The 18,578-nt window shown below is 46.2% G+C and overlaps 1 protein-coding gene across 4 annotated transcripts in view; it reads left to right on the top strand.

Annotated features, from left to right (window-relative positions):
• KIAA1549L (KIAA1549 like) overlaps positions 1 to 18,578 on the top strand; it is a 302,953-nt gene that overhangs the window by 271,880 nt on the left and 12,495 nt on the right. For all 4 annotated transcript variants that reach the window (XM_054437742.2, XM_054437739.2, XM_054437741.2 and 1 more), the window contains exons 17-20: positions 3,024 to 3,374; positions 13,411 to 13,508; positions 16,165 to 16,313; positions 18,288 to 18,439. In XM_054437742.2, the coding sequence (XP_054293717.1) occupies positions 3,024 to 3,374; positions 13,411 to 13,508; positions 16,165 to 16,313; positions 18,288 to 18,439 (750 nt within the window). The remainder of the gene's footprint in view (positions 1 to 3,023; positions 3,375 to 13,410; positions 13,509 to 16,164; positions 16,314 to 18,287; positions 18,440 to 18,578) is intronic.

Here is an 18,578-nt window from a genome sequence, read left to right as displayed (position 1 = left end):
GACGGGGTGAGTGGTTTGGGGGGGGGAAATGGTTATGACAGAGCAGGTAATCGGAATGAGTCAGGGTGGAGCAGGTAATCGAAAAAGATTTCTTTACAAGGAAGTTAAGTTTAAAAGTAGAAGGCAAAGAATTGAACATACTGACATACTGATTCTTTGAAAAGAAATTTAGAACTTTATCTAACAAGGGGAAATGGACAGAATTTATTTCAGTTTAAGTTCACAAAGCTTGATTGAATGCCAAGTGCCTGTGCTAGGCTCCTGAGAAACAGAGGTGAAATGGGTTCAGGGAGTATCCAGTCTTGGGGAAGTCACACTTTAAGTAAGCAAATCCAAGTGTGATGAGAGGAAGCCCAGGTATAATGAGGGCTAGTCTTGTTTCTATCTGTAGCTATCGAGAGATGATTGGTGGCCGGATCAAGCCTGTTGAGAGCACACTTGGACCTTCCAATTAAAGGGAACTCCCCATGCAGAATGGAAACCCTGTGGGGGAAGCAGAGGCTGATCTTCATTTGGGGGTCATGGGGTAGGTGGCAGTGGGAGCCTGGAAAAAAGTCTCCACCTTCCCAGCAAAGGTAGCGCTTACATATGTGTGTATGTATATAACACATATATGTGCGGTGGCCTAGCACTCCCCTACCAACCTTACTCAGAGAACTCACCCACCCCCAGGACTACCACACCTCAGGGCTCTTGGGGCAGTGGGAATAGGGAGATGTTGCTAAGGAGTATGCTTTTGCTGTAAGGCACAACTATAAATTCATGTGATAATAGATCTACCAATATGTCTGGAAATGCATAGCATAGCTCAGGGGTGGGGAAATTGTACCTCAGCTCACCCCTGTGCTGTTAATCTCCCACCTGGGAGCAGTTTAGCATTAAGCCTCCATTATGTATCAGGGAGACTCTGGATGTAGGGAGGAAGGGCCTTGTGTGGCTAGCAACCAGCATGAACAGGACATTCACATGAGAGGCAGTGCTGTGCTGCAGGATGTGCATGGGTCAGGAGCTGGGAGCAGGAGGCTCTGCCATTGTCTGCCTCTGCGTAACTTTAGATAAGTCACCTCCCCATATTTAAAATGGGGCTTGAGTTTAGTGATCTCCTAAAGTCCCTTCAGGCTCTGAAATTCAGTTCTGAATGTTCTATGCATTGTGAAGAACATAACTTTCAAGAGTTGCATTTGCTGTTGTAGAAGATATCGCCAGGCAAAACCACATCTCAACAGGCAGATCTGCTGGCTTTCAGGGAGCACGTTTCCCACTCAGTGACCTTAAGCTTTTCTCTTAAGAGCTTCTAAGAGCAGAAGAGCCCCAATGTGTCCCCCAGCCCAGGAGTTTGGGGGGCATGCACCCAGGCATGAAATGTCTTTGAGTTCTTGTTTATGATTGCAAAGGTAACTTTACATTCTAGTCCAGAATCTATCCTTGCTCTTATTAGTATAAAAATAGTACAGTATTTTAAATTACTTACTGTAGATGTTTGTTGATAAATCTAGACTTAGAGGCTGATAGAAAACCTCACTTTTCATCTTGAACTTTAGCCAAGTCCTAACTCTAGGAGATAAGATGACAAGAAATGTGTAATTTTTTTGTGCTTTCTATATTTTCACTTTCTTCGCTAATGAGCATGTATTAATTTAATGCTAAAAAGGTAAATATACTTTTTAAAATGAAGTATAACACAGTTATGACCTTCATGTATAATATTTAAGGAGGGAAGGATTCCCCATTTTGGGTGAATTCCCTCATGACATTTACTTGCTGTGCTTATTTTATACATCAAGGTGCTTTATACATAGTAATTACATGGAAATATGTGTGGTTGAATGAATAAAGGAATAATGATGATTGTGATGATGACAGCAACTAGTATTGTTTTTACCATGTGCTACTATTCTAAAATCTTTAGATGTACCTTTATTTAATCCTTATAAAAGCCTTTGAGGCAGTATTATCCTCATTTTACAGATGAGGAAACTGAAATACCAAAAAGTTAAGTAACTCTCCTGGTTGGAATGTTTTGAACACCCTGTCTTTTATCTTCTCTGTGCACCTTTATGGGGTCTAGCTATTGCTGTGGCATCCGCCACAAGGCAGCAGCCTCCCCGTATCACCTTGGCAGTCCCTATCTCTTCCCTTTTGTGTTCTTGCACCTTGAGATTCATGCACGTCCAGACTGGTGGAATAAACTCCTACAGGCATCCCCACCTAATGACGGCACAGAAGCCTCAGAGCAAGAAAGCAGACACTTATGAAGCAAGCATTCATTAGCAGGCAAGCACGAGACCGTCCATGCAGCCTGTTCTGGAAGCTTATGAAGTTCCAGCTGTCTGCCCACCCTGGTACTGAAGCTGCTCGCTGAATGAAAGGTTCAGTGAAGAAAGGCAGGAGAACGTTCTAGATCAGTAGATTTCAAACTTGAACGGGCATTGGAATCTCCTGGAGGGCTTATTAAGGCACAGATGGCTGGGCCTCGCCCCCAGAGCTTCTGATTGCGTACCACGCTTTAAGATCTGTGATCCAGAAGCAGGATTTTGTTATTCTCTCTGATAAGTAGCATCAGGCAACCAGCACTTCCTTAACCAAAGGCTGGACACAGGACCATTTAGGGAGTGAATCTAGAATGCTACCCCTCCAGGTGTAGATTACAAGACATTCCAGGGTCTTATACCCTAAGGCATAGGGGTGGGGAATGTCTCTAAAAGATTTTAGAAAGTACCATTAATGTCATCAGTGAAAGCCATTTCTCAAGTCTGTTACACTAACAGGCAGAGCCTGCAGCGTTGGTCAATCTATGGGCAACTGAAGCGCACACCGATAGCCAGAGTGTGGCCTTCCTGATAGAGTGCTGGCTGAATACCCGAGTAGTGTGAATTCCTAGATAGGGCACGTAGGATATAATTTAAATTAGCACAGATGCATCCTAGCACCTGTCCAAGTGAATGTTTTAGAGTAAATTACAGAGCACCTTCATGGGAAGGAAAGTTAATTAACACATCAGTGGGCTTTGTTTCCTCCCACAGACTGAGCCTGAAATCATAGAGGAAACCAACATTGACAGAGTTCATGAGCCCCGGGGCTATTCCAGGTCTCGACAGGTGAAAGGCCACTCGGAGACCTCCACGCTGAGCTCCCAGCCATCCATCGACGAGGTCAGGCAGCAGATGCACATGCTGCTGGAGGAGGCCTTCAGCCTGGCATCCGCGGGCCACGCAGGCCAGAGCCGGCACCAAGAAGCCTACGGCTCAGCCCAGCACCTGCCCTATTCGGAGGTGGTGACCAGCGCTCCGGGGACCATGACGCGGCCCAGGGCCGGGGTGCAGTGGGTGCCGACCTACCGCCCAGAAATGTATCAGTACAGTCTGCCTCGGCCGGTAAGTCATTCATCCCACCCACCTGCCATCATCCAGTCAGTCTGCCCAGTGAGTTCCAACAGGAGACTCAGAGCAGGGGCTTCTACAGATAAAAGCTTTGGAATCTGGAGATGAACTATGCCAGGCCCTCATCCCATCATCCCATCTTCCACCCATGATCCAAACCCTAAGCTTTTTGACTCCTGTGGACAATGCACGTGAGAATCCCTTCTCTCCAGCCATAATGTATTTTAGAATGAATTGCCCTTTCTACTATCCACCCTATAAATGGCTGACCATATTCTTCACGCACTGGTGGTTTCCTACACTTTCAAGCCTGAGACCCATTTTAAATATCAAAAGGCATCTCAGAGCCACACGCTAAGGGGTTGTGTGGCCTGGTGGTTTAAGCGCACCGGCTTTGAGCCAGATGGCTCGACTTTAAATCTCAGGTCTACCAGATGAAAGTTGATAGAATCAGAATGGAATCACTTGTGTTAATTAAAATTAGATGAAAAATTTTGAAAACCTGGCAAATAGAGCCAGGGAAGTCCAGGAAGGGAGAGTTTCATGCATAAATGTGTGATAACAAGAACTATCACAAAAGACTCTGCAAAAATCACAATCTTGCACAAAGGCCATTGCAACCTTACACACACAAAAAAATACTTGTGCGAGGACATCTGTCCAGCAACTGCCTGTCCAGGCTTGGACTGGTACCACACTTGTCATTGATTTTTGCAGCCAAGAATAATTATTTCAAAACAATTATGCAGTCCTCCCTCTTTTTCCTTTAAAAACTTTTGTCTTCCTTTACTTCCCTGAACACAGTTTACTATGGCATGGGTATTCCCATTGCAATAACCATTCCCAAATAAACATCATTATTTTTAGAGACAAAAAAAAAAAAAAATCTGTTATTTAGGTTGACAGCCACTTCCTGGCTTTGTAACTTGGGGAAATTATTTAAATTCTTTACAAATAAGAAAAATAAGCTACATCCTAGACTTGTAAAGATTAAATGAGTTGGTGTATGTTAGGTACTATAAGAATGCTTGGTACGTAGTAAATGCTGTAAAAATATTAATCATGGGTTGGGCATGGTGGCTCACACCTATAATCCCAGCACTTTGGGAGGCCAAGATGGGCCGATCGCTTGAGCTCAAGAGTTCCAGACCAGTATGGGCAACGTGGTGAAACCCCATCTAAACAAATTAGCCAGGTGTGGCAGCATGCGCCTATAGTCCCAACTTTTTGGGAGGCTGAGGTGGGAGGATTCTGCCTCCTTCTGCAGGAGGCAGAAGTTGCAGTGAGCCAAGATTGTGAGACTGTACTTCAGTATGGCTGACACAGTAAGACCCTGTCTTAAAAAAAAAAAAAGAATATTCATTGTGATTATTTATTAAGTAGCAATTACATTTCCATATTTGAAAAAGCATCCAATGACTGAAAGCTTCTGTAATTTACACTTGATCTTTGTAACATAAAAACAGAGAAGTTATAAGTTTTTGTCACTTAAATCACAATTTTAATTAGTTGGCATTTCATTCATCACCATAGCATCTAAAATATATATTTTTAAAAAGACATAGTTTTATAAACCATAGACTGTAATAGACAATGCCTTGTGCATGTATAGGTGCCAGATTCTAGGAATCTGGGATGAGTTCTGGGTGTCAGAGAGAAAGGCCTAGACAGCCAGATCAAGTCTTCCCACAGGTAAGAATATGCGATGGCCCATAGCCATCGTATCTCAATTTTGTAAAACCATCTAAAAAAAAAAATCCATTGTGGGTCATATGATGAAAACTTAAATGGTTCTGCTTATTATAATTGGGGCTTAGTGTTTGTGGCAAGAAGGACAAAAACATCAGCATTATATATATTTTATAAATGAAGCCACCTACAGTGGAAAAGGACTGTGAAATAACACAACAGAGAGATGGGTCATCAAACCAGAACTAACTTTTTCTTTTCTTTTCTGAGACTGAGTCTCACTCTGTCACCCAGGCTGGAGTGCAAGTGCAGTGGTGCAATCTCGGCTCACTGCAACCTCTGCCTCCCAGGTTCAAGCAATTCTCGTGCCTCAGCCTCCCGAGTAGCTGGGACTACAGGTGCATACCACCACACCCAGCTATTTTTTTTTTTTGTATTTTTAAGAGAGAGGGGGTTTCACCATGCTGGCCAGGCTGGTCTCGAACTCCTGACCTCAGGTGATCCACCCACCTCGGCCTCCCAAAGTGCTGGGATTACAGGCGTGAGCCATCACGGCTGGGCGAACCAGAACATTATTAAATGCAGTCTTTTGTTATTAAGGTTTCCTTCTTTATCAACAACCTGTGAGGTCTGTATTTTCAGGAAAGGAGAAAATAGCTAACAATACAGAGTAGAAATGGTGATGATTCTTAACCCAAGCTCATGCAGAGTCCTTTTGTGCTATGATAATGTGGAAATCCATAGAAAAGGTGGCAATTTAGAATGATAACTATGATTACTTTCTGTCTTCTAAAGAGGAGGTGCTTTGAGCTCTGCCAGAAGATAATTGGAAGCTGGTGGTTTAAATACACTAGGCCAGGCTAATGGCATTTATGTCATGGAAAAGGTTACTGCTGGCGGCCTGGGATTTCTGCACTGCAGTTCAGGAGACTCTTGATCATATTTTACCTGTTAACTCTGTGAAGAAATTGGACTCCACATCTAATGTCCAATCCAATTTTGCTAGCAGTCATAATGGATCTGTGCCAAGCAGAATTAAAACATCCTACAGCCTTCCTGTTGGTGACAGAAAAGGGGATTTCAAAAAAAAAGACAACAGGGCTAACACATCTTCCCCACTAGACTCTTTACAGATGGAATTAATGGTAATAACAATAACAGCAACAGTTGGCATCTATTGAGCTCCCATTGTCTACTGGACACAGCTAAGTGCTATGTAGAAATTATCTCTTCTAATCCAACAACCACCCTTTGAGATCAATATTATTATCCCAAAGTACTCAGTGAGGAAAACTGAAGCTTGGAGAAGTAAAGAAACTTGCCCAAGTTTATGCAGCTGTAAATGGCAGAACTGGAGTTAGAACCTAGAGCTGCCTAACTTCAAATCCCACACTCTTTCTACCCGCTGGCCAGAGTGACTTACAGGGACATCTTCCAGGCTCTGATGAGAACTTGAATATCCAAACTTTGGAGTATAATCTTCTTATAAGGAAGCTTACCCAAGGCTGGGCTTTGTGGCTCATGCCTGTAACCCCAGCACTTTGGGAGGATCGCTTGAGACCAGGAATGTAAGACAAGCCCTGAGCAATATAATGAGATCCTGTCTCTACAGAAAAAAAAAAAAAAATTGGCTAGGCCTGTAGTCCTAGCTACTTGGGAGGCTGAGTTGGGAGATCTCTTGAGTCCGGAAGTTCAAGGTTGCAGTGAGTTATGATGACACCACTGTACTCCAGCCTGGGTAATAGAGCAAGACCTTGTCTCTATTGTTAAAAAAAAAAAAAAAAAAAAAAAGAAGCAGCAGCAACAGCAGCTTACCCAGTTGGAGTTTTGTCCATTCTTATCATTGCCCTAGTAGGGGAGGCATCTCCATTAGGGTATAATTGGGAATTTTATGGTCTTTTTTTCCTCCTCTCCTCATAAAAACAAACAACTCCCCCTAAGCCTTTGTTAATGATGAAATATGCAGATATATCAGCTATGACTTTGATTCTGCCACAACACTTGGATTCAAGAAATGTTACATTTCTGTATCTGTAGTTCCAGCTACTAGGAGGCTGAAGTTGGAGAATTGCTTGAGCCCAGCAGTTCGAGGCTGGCCTGGGCAACACAGCACAATCCCATCTTAAAAAAAAAAAAAAGAAAGAAAAGGAAAGGAAAGAAAGAAAAAAAAGAAATGTTACATTTCTTGTGTTTCTCCAAATCAATTTGAATCTATTCTGAACTCCCATCTGGCCCAGGGCATGAGAGATTCAATGCTAGTTATTCTGGGGCTCCTTCTGCCTCTGGTTATACAAAAGTTATTAGTGATTTGATGAAGTGAGGACACCAGGAAGGAGAGGACCTACACCAGTCGCTGTTGACAGTGCATGGTCCAGCTCGCAGGAGTCCTTGAAGGCAGGTCATTCTATCATAGCTGGGCCAGATATGATTCTATCTATCTGGGCCAGATTGGGAATGGGGCTCTCTGCCCTGGGACGGCCCTAAGAAATCCTTCCCAGTAAGTCACCTACCTCTGGCAGATAAGTACCTTTATAAGCTTAGAAAAATCCTTATAGTGAGTAAAATCCACAGTTTGTACAGCAAGGCTGTATGAGAAGGGAGAGAGGGAAGGCGGGAGAGGAAGGCTGGAGAATCCTTATCTCAGCCCACAAACTCAGATGGGCAAGAAAAATAACTCTATTTTTCTGTGATCTTCTCCGCGTGCCAGAAGCCCAGTCTCAGTCCAGGCTCTTCCTCCGTATTTTCTGGGGACCCACATGATGTTGGTTAGGGGGAAGGCTGCAGTATCTGGTCCCCGTTTGTCCTCATCTCACCACTCCAGCTGGTGTCCCTGAGAAGCCCTTGTTCCCACCTTTTCTCAGGTTGCCCATCCAGGCAGAGCATAGCTGTATCCTCTTTCTCCTACTCAACACGCCCTCACCAGATTCTTCCCTTCTTTCCTTCCATGTTTGTGTGTGTTCAGGTGAGCTCACTCTGTCCCTTGCTCTGTCATTCTCTTGCTCAAGCACACGTGCATACACATGCACCTGCCCCTCTCCAGTGGCTTCTTTGCCACCACGCAGGACTGTTAAAGGCACTTCTGGTCTACTTCCATACCACCATACTCTTCTTTTCCTGCACCCCGTGGAAGGAGGGGAAATTTTGTGCTGTTGCTGATTCCTGGCCTTTCCTAGAGGCAGACACAGGTCCCTTGTCTTTCAGATTCCCCAAATTTTGATGAGGCTTATGTCCTCTCCTCCACTTCTTCCCCCAGGGTGAGACAGGACAGAAGGCCTCTTTTCCAGGCCCACTGGCATCTAACCTCTTGCTTCCTCTCTGGCTCTCCTCTCCTTCCTATCCACGGAGTGTAAATGTACCTCACTTCTTTGAAATCTCTTGTTTATGGCATCAAACTGAGTATTTTAGGACTTAGATATTCAAAATCCTAGGTTCTTGCAATTTAGTAGCTTTGGCTTATGAAACTCTGATAAGAATAGTCAGGTGGATCACAAGGTCAGGAGTTCAAGACCAGCCTGGCCAACATGGTGAAACCCCATCTCTACTAAAAATACAAAAATTAGCCAGGCATGGTGGTGGGTGCCTGTCTTCTCAGCTACTCGGGAGGCTGAGGCGGGAGAATCGCTTGAACCTGGGAGGCAGAGGTTGCAGTGAGCTGAGATCATGCCATTGCACTCCAGCCTGTGCAAGAGAGCAAGACTCTGTCTCAAAAAAGAAAAAAAAAAAAAAAAAATTGGCTCTTGTGTCCTCCTCAGTCTTTTGTGCCTCCTTCCCTGGGGCAGGAAAAGGGCCCTAGATTCGAAGAACTGTGGAGGAAAAATGACTACGATTACTGTTGAGCATCCCAAATCCTTTGGGACCCCTTTACCAGTCCCTGCAACCGCAGGCTGCCCCTGCAGCCTGTCACGCCTGTAGTGCCACCCTGGAGGTTTATCTTTACCAGATCCCTCCTCCTGGGTAAATGCACATGCACAGAAGAGACCAGCATGCACTGGGGCTCGTCGGGGCTCTGTCTCCACTGGGAATGCTAGAGAGTATGGCACTGACCCACTTCCCTCATCCCCTCCCGAGGGACACTCAGCACTGAAACTTCAAACAGACTGTGATCCCCTCCCCCTCCCTCCCTCCCCCTCCCCCCTTCCTCCCCCTCCCCTCTCCCCCTTCCTCCCCTCCCCCATCCCCTCCCCTTCCCTCCCCTCCCCCCTCCCTCCCCCTACCCCTACCCCTCCTCTCCCCTCCCCTCCCCCTTCCTTCCTTCCTTCCTTCCTTCCATGTTACAACCAAACTTCTGAGCTCAGAGGGTGCTCTCTTCTAGTCACACACAGCCTCCTTCAGCCTCAGAGAACTGCAATCTGACTGCCTTCAGTCCTGAGTCTTTTATCTCCTTCCTGGCCAGAGGGCAGGGACCCCAAAAGACAGGGTCCTTAGGTTTTCCTCACAGCCAGCATCATAGCACTGGGAACTTGGAACCTGGCAACAGTTTCGTGCAATAGCTTCCAATGGATTCCTGTCACAGAGCAGCCAGGAGAGAGCCAGATTCCAAATACGTGAGGCAGGAAACTAGAAGGCAAAGACAAGAGGACTTAGAACCAGGGGGAACATGCACAGGAGTAGGTAGAAGACACCCTGGGGGAGGATTCCTTCAACCATGAGCACGTGGCACAGGCTGCCCCCTCTGTGTTTTATGTGGCTCCCGTGGCTGTCCTGGGGCCCCGAGGATACAGCCCAAAAGGGTCTGCCTGATCTCCTGTGCCATCTTGCTTTGTACCTGGCAAAATCTTCAAGAAGGGAATTCCCTTGCTGCTTGTCAGAAGTTCAGAATTTTTCATCAGTTCTCTTGGTGAACTGCTATAGGACATCCACAGACATAGAAAGCCTTTTCTTGGCTGGGAAATTCTGCTGACTACAGAATAAGCCTTCCAACAACCTGAGATAAAAATACGTTGTCTATCTCCTCCGCTGAATAGCATGAGAGGCCAGAAGAGAGACGAGGGGCTGTAAATCTCATTTGTCTATTTTGGGAAAGAAGTGTCTCACTTGGTTTATTGATAATCGTGGAGGGTAAAGCTGGAAGGACCTCCAGAACAAGGATTTGCTAACTGTCTGCAGAACCTCAGGGTTCAGGGAGGTCCTCAGGGGGTTGTTAGATAAGTGAAGGGCCAAATTCGCCAGGGCACCTCCTCCCCAACTTCAACCAGAGAAGCCCTGCTTTCATCTGTCTATGTATTAGGGTCTGCTGGAATGGTGTCATGGCTAAAGAAATGTTTGGAAGCTTGTGAGATAGGCCAGTGCCTTATTTTACAAGGAAAGCAAAACAAAACAAAACCAAAACAAGGTTCAGAAAGGCTGAATGACATATCCAGAGAAAGTGAATGGCTGAATCAAGATAACAGCCTGAGTTGCCTTACTCCTTGTCCACTCAGCATTCATTCAGAAAATAGTTACATAACATGGCTAGGTGCAAGACATTTTGCTAGGTAATGGGGGACTATTGTAATAAGACAGACATGGTTACTGCACTCCAAGGCATTTAGGATGTAGTGGAGCTAAAGATTTGGTTCCCTGAATGCTGCCTTAGCATACATTGTTTACTGATGCTCAAAAAAAAAGGAAGTACAGCACAGCAACGTAGCTTTCCATATTGATTCAGTCAGTACTTCTGGATCTGGGCAGATGTTTTCTTTCATTCTTGTTCTAGAAAGATAGTATTGCTGACACACTTCTAGGTTGACTCCTCTCTGAGCACTTTGCATTCCATGTCTTCTGGGTGCTAACGAGAAGCCATTTGTTAGTGTCATTGCCATCCCTTTGTAGGTGATATGCCTTTTGGGCTGCTTTTAAGATCTCTTTGCCTTTGGTATTGTTTCACTACAATGTATCTAGATGTGTGTTTTACTTTATTGATCCTACTTGGGATTATTAATTTACTTATTTTATCAATTCTGGAAAATTCTTAGCCATTGCTTCTTCAAATACTGCCTCGCCTTTGTTTTCCTTCCTCTCTCCTTTGGGACTTTGGTTAGCTGCATGTTAGACCTGCTCATTCCATCCTCCGTGTCTTGTATTTCTCTTTTACATTTTCTATCTTCTCGGCCCATTGTGCATCATTCTTAGTAATTTCCCCAATTCCATTTTCTAGTTTATTAATTCTCTATTTGTGATTAATCTATTATTTACTTCCTCTACACTGAATGTTTTTATTTTAATAATCATGTTTCACTTCTGAAAGTTCTATTCTTTTTCAAATCTGCTGGATCATTTCTAATAGTATCTGTCTGGTCAATTATTATTATTATTATTTTTAGATGGAGTCTTGCTCTGTCGCCCAGGCTGGAGTGCAGTGGTGTGATCTCGGCCCACTGCAACCCCCACCTCCTGGATTCAAGCGATTCTCCTGCCTCAGCCTCCCGAGTAGCTGGGATTACAGGCACGTGCCACCACACGCGGCTAATTTTTTGTATTTTTAGTAGAGATGGGGTTTCACCATGTTAGCCAGGATGGTCTCAATCTTCTGACATCGTGATCTGCCCGCCTCAGCCTCCCAAAGTGCTGGGATTACAGGCGTGAGCCACTGCACCTGGCCTGGTCAATTATTTCTTAAAAACATTTCTTACATTGTTATTTTTTGTCTTGTGTCTGGAAATTCCGAACTCTAAAGTCCTTAAAGGTCTAAATTTTGTTTGTTTTTTCTACTCTCTTTAACTTCTCTTTTCTAGTGTGTTCATGGTCTTAGATCATGAGCTCCACTTGCTTCATCTTAATATGTGCTAATCCTGAGAGACTACTTTAGGGATACTTTTCTCCAAAGAGGATTTACAATTGCTTCTGCCTGAGCTGGGAGCATTGCCATCCATCCTCCCTCCCTAGAAGGGACCAATGCTAGCCTCCTTTTGTGTTGGAGGTGAGTGCCTCAGGTTCAGCCACCTCACCTTGTTCTGTTCCAAGGCTTGATCTCTTCATCAACTGTCAATATGGCATTTGTTTTCCAGGCCACTTCGCCATTCATATTTGCTTACCTTCAGTATTTTCACCTCTGGTTTCAGCTCATGGTTTTGTTTTAGTTTGCTGAGGTGTGGGGTAGGGGAATAGTCCCTTGGGATTTCCCTGACATCTTGCAGTTTCACACTGCATTAAAAAGTATGTTTAATCCTGGACCTCGTTGTTATTGAGTGGGTTGGCCCTTATGAAGATGTAGTCTGCCATCATGCTAGAGGGAGAAGGCCTCATTCAGTTGAAAGAATCCTGTTTGTGGATCCCCTGTGCTGCTGTTTTTTGTCCTGATGCCTTCAGGTTTAAAATCCTGTCATCCTCCTTGAGAGATCTGATGGGCAGAATACCTGAAGAAAGAAACGGATGAGAAGCACAAGTAAAGCTTTATCTTCACAGAGAACATTTCTAGATTTTCTCTTGCTAAAGGAGGTTGTGGCCTGGCTCTTTCTAATCCTGTCTCTGTCTGTTTTGCTTTTATCCCCTCACATGTTGATAAAAGTCTTCACTTTTTTGGTGACAGTTCTAGTCTTTTATCTTTGAATAGCGCTTTATAGATTGCAAAAGACACACACACACACACACACACACACACACACACACACACACACACACACACACACTTACCTGATCTTCTCAGCAGCCCTCTGAGCAAGCATTGTTGTCCCCATTTCAGAAGAGGTCCAGAAAGGTCACCTGAGTTGCTGTAGGACCTAAAGTCTGTTCATCAGGACCTTCACACATACCTCCTCACTCCAAATCCATTGCTTTTTTCCACTAAATCTGCTCTCCCTTGAGAGAAAGTAAAACACAATCAATGATTCATCCATTTAATGATCTAATATTTATTGATCACCTGTTATATACCAGGCACTGTTCCAGGTATAAGGATATCTCTGACAACAAAGCCCTTGCCCTTATTACACTCTAGTTGGTGGCAGATCATAAATAAACAAGCAACCATATAATGTCAGAGAGTGATCGTTGCCTGATGAAAAATAGATAAATGGGGCTCTAGGGAAGTCTGGGGCTGGATGAATGAAATGAAGCGTGGAGCCCTGGGAAGAACGGTGAGGAAGGCACCCAGGTGGAAGAAAAGCCCAAGGTGAGACAGAACTTGGCGTGTTCTGAGAATGTTTGGAGGGCCCTGTAAGTACAGTGGCCCCAGCGAGAGTGGTCGGAGGCGCAGTAGAAGAGATGGCTGGAAACATGTGAGGGAAGATCTTAGAAAAAAGTCTGAGTAAGGAGGCAGAGTCCGACCGTTGGAAATTTGTTTCCTCCTCAAACAAGAAGAACCTGTGTGCTGATCGACCCTGGGTGTTAAAAACTCTCCCTGTATTGCTTGTCTCTTTCACAGGCTTACAGGTTTTCCCAGCTTCCTGAGATGGTCATGGGCTCCCCGCCTCCACCGGTACCTCCCCGGACTGGTCCTGTGGCTGTCGCTTCTCTCAGGCGGTAACACATTCCTTTCTTTGTTTTGTTTGGAATATTTGGAAAAGGGTCAGTCCTGTGTACCCTGACCTGACAATAGCACCGGCAAATTTCCTTCATGCTCCACCCCATCCAGGGTGTGTCATCTGTACAGAAAACCATGCGCCTGTGGCATCCCAAGTACCATGAATGAACAGATCACGGTGCTTTTGCGCTTTTTAACCAGAAAGTTCTTGAGAATCCACAGTTGAAGAAGTCCAAGGCCAACTGCCCCATACCTGGAAAGCCTCAGACCCTGACCTTGAACATCTATAAATGACTCCAGCTCAGGCCACCACAACAGCTGCTACCAAAAGTCCCTTGGTTATTTAAGGGTGGTGTCTGAGAAGCCAGGGAGGGACAGGCATGTCTGGGTACCCACCCCAACTCTTGACTTCCAAGAGGGAGAGATTGAAAACGTATGAAGTCAAATATCTCAATTGCAACACATATGTTAAGCATGTTCTTTGCTTTAGGAAAATCTAATGAGTGCATGTTTTTAATAAGGATGGACAAGAAGAACAAAAGCCCTGAGCACTGGGAAAGGCTAGAACTGTGCCCTGGGGTACACGTGGACCACTGCCCTGGCCTTCCTACTCCAGCTTCCCCCAACATACAAATCACATCCTATCTGTGAACCATGGGTCTGGGCTTTGTGAATGGGGAAGAAAAATAGGAGTTTCCCTTGGAATAGGAGGGAATAGGAGGGACCCTGCTCTCATTGCCAGTGGTTTAGAATGCGGAGGGGTGTAGACATCACCTCTTGCCACCAGCCGAGCCTGGGTGGAAAGCAGCAGACCCTGACCTGCTGTGCAGCCCCAGCAATTGGCCTTGCCCCTCCAGCCCCTGTTTCTCTATCTGTAACATGAGCACAGGGGCCTAGATGATCTCAAAAGCTCCAGGATTCCCCAGAAAGGGGTCTCAGAATTGCTTATCGAGCAGAACTCAGAAATTTTCCCAGGAAGGGTTTTCTGAACAAGTAGCAGATGCCTGGAATAGCGTGTGGGAAGCCAGGGCTGTGGGAGCAAGCAAGCAGAGAGGGAGGGAGGGAGACCCCACCCTGATGAACGGTCGCATCATACAGCCTCCACATTGGACCTTCCTAGGAGAGGAGCAGCAGGCTTCTCGGTTATTCCTGAGAGTCCTGGATTGGAGGCGCCTCATACCAGCAATTTATGGGAGGTTTGCTGAAGGACAGCATCAATTTCTTATTTCTTCTTTCAACCACCTGTCTCCTCCCAGGCCCCTCCACACCATTTGCTATGTTGCCACATATCCGGGGTGGGGGGGTGCACTGCCCTTCATATAAACTCAGGATTACACCAGGAAGGAAGCTTTGAGATGAGTTTGTCTACCCCTGTCATTGTACAGATGAGGAAGCAGGCTTGGAAAGGGAACGTAGGCTGGGGATGGTGGCTCATGCCTGTAATCCGAGCACTTTGGGAGGCTGAGGCGGGTGGATCATTTGAGGCCAGGAGTTTGAGACCAGCCTGGACAATATGGTGAAACCCCATCTCTACCAAAAATACAAAAATTAGGTGGGCATACTGGCATGCACCTATAATCCCGGCTACTTGGGAGGCTAAGGTGGGAGAATCGCTTGAACCCAGGAGGCAGAGGTTGCAGTGAGCCGTGGTGATGCCACTGCACTCCAGCCTGGGTGACAGAGTGAGACCTTGTCTCAAAACAAAAAAATAAAAATAAAAATAACGAAAGGGAAGGTAGCTGGAACCCAGACCTCTGCCTCCCATGTTCTCCCTTGCTGTGGCTGTCATTTGCTCTGTGACAGCCACTGCTCAGCTCAGAGGGTGGCCCTGTGGGGGGCCAGACCTGCTGCAGCTGTCTTTGCCTCTCTCCCATTGGGCTAATTTTAGGGAAGCCTGAAGTCCCTCTGTGAAACTGCCTCAGGCAAGGGTTGATGCTTGTGAAGGAAAATGGTCTGTGGCTGAAGGACCCTTTGGAAAACCAGGAGATGCCCACGTCTACAGAGCCCACGCTGCCCTCTTCTTACACGGCTTTCTGAGCACTAAGTGGAAATAGGATGTGTTAAATGGGCTTGATTCTCTGATTGCCGGGGGAACAAAAAAAAGTTCTGTTAGAATGCCCACTGCTCCCTGGAGCAGCCCGAGTTTCCAAGTCTTGGGCTTGGTGCTTCCTGCCAGTTAGGAACAGGGAATGTGGCTCCCCAGCTGTCCTGGGTCCCCTTTCTGGTGTTGGTGAGAAGGGAGAAACCAGGCAATCCAGAGAGAGCCTTCCCATTGGCTGCTGATGATGTCATCAACCCCTGGGTCAACCATCCCCAGCTAATACCCAGGGCTAATTGCTTTTCTTATTTTATGTGGAAATTAAATATTCTACCACCCAGAGACATGAGAGCCACCCTTAGGGGAGAACTGACCTTGAACGTCTAAAAATGATTTCAGCTGAGGCCACCATGACAGCTGCTACAAGTCTGGGTGCCTCCTGCTCTGCTGGTGTCCCTAGAAGTCCGTTTGTTGTCTGGGAATAAATCCAGTCCTGGGGACCTCATGAGGCTTGGTGGCAGCTGTCCATGCCCAAAGGTGACGGGGCGCACTCCTCCTGCTCGGGACGCCGCCTGAGGTCTGGGACAGTGCTAACGCAGTCCCTCTGCCCCATCTAGATCCACCTCAGACATCGGCAGCAAGACCAGAATGGCCGAGTCTGCGGGGCCCGAGCCGGCCCAGCTGCACGACAGCGCCTCCTTCACTCAGATGTCCAGAGGCCCCGTGTCCGTGGCGCAGTTGGATCAGTCGGCTTTAAATTACTCAGGTGGGCAAAAGAAAAGCCCGAGTGTGCCCCCCACCACTGCTGCTGTGCCCTGTCCTCCCCCAAATCCGCAATTCCAATCTCCTTTCTACCTACCACCCTCAGGAATCACAGCCACTGCATTTCTGGATCCCCTCGTAACTTCAGGAGCCCCAACTAAAAGAGCTGCTGGTTTTCTTTCTTTAAAAGATCTGAAATTGGGCAAAATCCAAAGTTATGCTAAAGTCAGCATGTATGTTAACATTCTGTCAGACTTCAGGTCAATTTTTTTGGTTTTATCTTTAAAGCATTCCAGATACAGCCATCCACCCCCATTTCATTCCCCTTCTCCCAAAAGGTGACCCCGGGCCTCAAGTGATAGGTTTTAATCCTTTGCCACACATGTATGTTTATATAACAGTATATATTAATGTTTAATGTATTTGAAATTTACATAAATGATATCATGGCATACATTTCCTTTTGTACTTTCTCTATTTAACAGTGTTTTAAAAAATTTCTCCAGGTTGCTATATACATACTATATAGATCTAGTTCATTCATTTAAACTGCCATGTGGTATTCTATGATAAGCCACAGTTTATACTTTTCCCTATCGATGGACATAATGGTAGTTTCCAGTTTTTTGCTATAACAAACAATGCTGAAATGAACATTGAGGTTTGTACATGATGTAATTTGTTTCTTAGTTTATTCAAACCATACCTTTTAGGCTAAAACTGCAAGCACTCAGTTGCCAGCACTTAGTAAAGCATTCATGGTGTCTAGAAATTCCACCAGTGAAGTCCATTTCTTTTGGTTTTTTTCTTGGCTCTTTAAAAATACACATTCTCCTGGGAGGAAAACACCTGACCACCAAGGTGTTATTTCGTCTTGCTGGCAGGTTGGGGGTGTTGGGATGGGGATGGGGGAGTTGGACCATCGCTTCTGTAGAAAGCCAGGTCTGAGTCCCAGCAGATGATGCCCTTTCATTCTGACTGCGAGGGTGAGTGGGGCTGCATGGCAGGTGGAGGTCTGCTGCTCCCCCGATCCCTGGAGACCTTTGTCCTCTCTTCCCCTAGCCAGGGCCAATCCCAGAGTCCTCCTCTGCTTCCCTAGCTTCCCCAGGCCTGGGCAGATGCGGGCCTAGTGGGCGGGTTGCTGGCTGGGCCCACAACTCCCTCTTTAAGGGATGAGAAGAAGGGAAAAGTCCAGAGCACTACTAGTGCATGCTGCATTTGGTGAAGTTAGAAAAAGACTTTCCTTCCCCAGGTGAGTACAGACTCCACCCCTGGCAAAGGGAATACTGGCTGGATTTTAGCCCCACTTGGCCTCTAGGCCAGATGCTCTTGAGCAGTGCATCACCTGCCCAGCTGTGCACAGTGGCTCTAGAAGAGGTCCACAAAGAAAGAAGACCAGGTGGCCGGGTGCGGTGGCTCATGTCTGTAATCCCAACACTTTGGGAGGCCGAGGCGGGCGGATCACGAGGTCAGGAGATGGAGACCATGGTGAAACCCCATCTCTACTAAAAATACAAAAAATTAGCCGGGCACGGTGGCGGGCGCTTGTAGTCCCAGCTATTCAGGAGGCTGAGGCAGGAGAGTGGTGTGAACCCAGGAGGAGAAGTTTGCAGTGAGCCGAGATCACGCCACTGCACTACAGCCTGGGCGACAGAGCGAGACTCCGTCTCAAAAAAGAAAGAAAGAAAAAAAGAAAGAAGACCAGGTTTCCTCCACCACATCCCACCTGCCTCTGTTACTACATCACCTGGGATCTTAGCCATCATGGCCGGGTCCACTGCACCTTAAATGCAACTAAATTCCCCAGCAAATGTTACAGCCCAGAGCAAGCTCCCCTCAGCTCAGACCTGATTTAATGAGACTTCAAATCCAGCAGCCAGTCAGGGAGCCAATGAAACTGACTTCATTTGGCTTTTGGGTGGCTGGATCCCCCAGACCAGCCTCTCTTAACCTCCCTCCTCCATTTCCTCCATGCCAGGTAATACGGTGCCAGCGGTGTTCGCCATCCCAGCTGCTAACAGACCTGGCTTCACCGGCTACTTCATCCCGACGCCTCCTTCATCCTATAGGAACCAGGCCTGGATGTCCTATGCAGGAGAGAATGAGCTCCCGAGCCAGTGGGCAGATTCGGTGAGTCCCTTGCTCTTCACCTCATAAAACTTTACCTGCTTAACACATGCCAAAAAGTAAATTAGATAAAAGGTTGAGACTGAAGGTTTTGTTATCTCAGCCTCCTCCCAGTAATCAGATGACTAAAGTCAGCCATTTT

Source organism: Pongo pygmaeus, chromosome 9, assembly GCF_028885625.2.
Source record: "Pongo pygmaeus isolate AG05252 chromosome 9, NHGRI_mPonPyg2-v2.0_pri, whole genome shotgun sequence".
NCBI lineage: Eukaryota > Metazoa > Chordata > Mammalia > Primates > Hominidae > Pongo > Pongo pygmaeus.
This window is presented reverse-complemented; position numbering and strand designations above follow the sequence as displayed.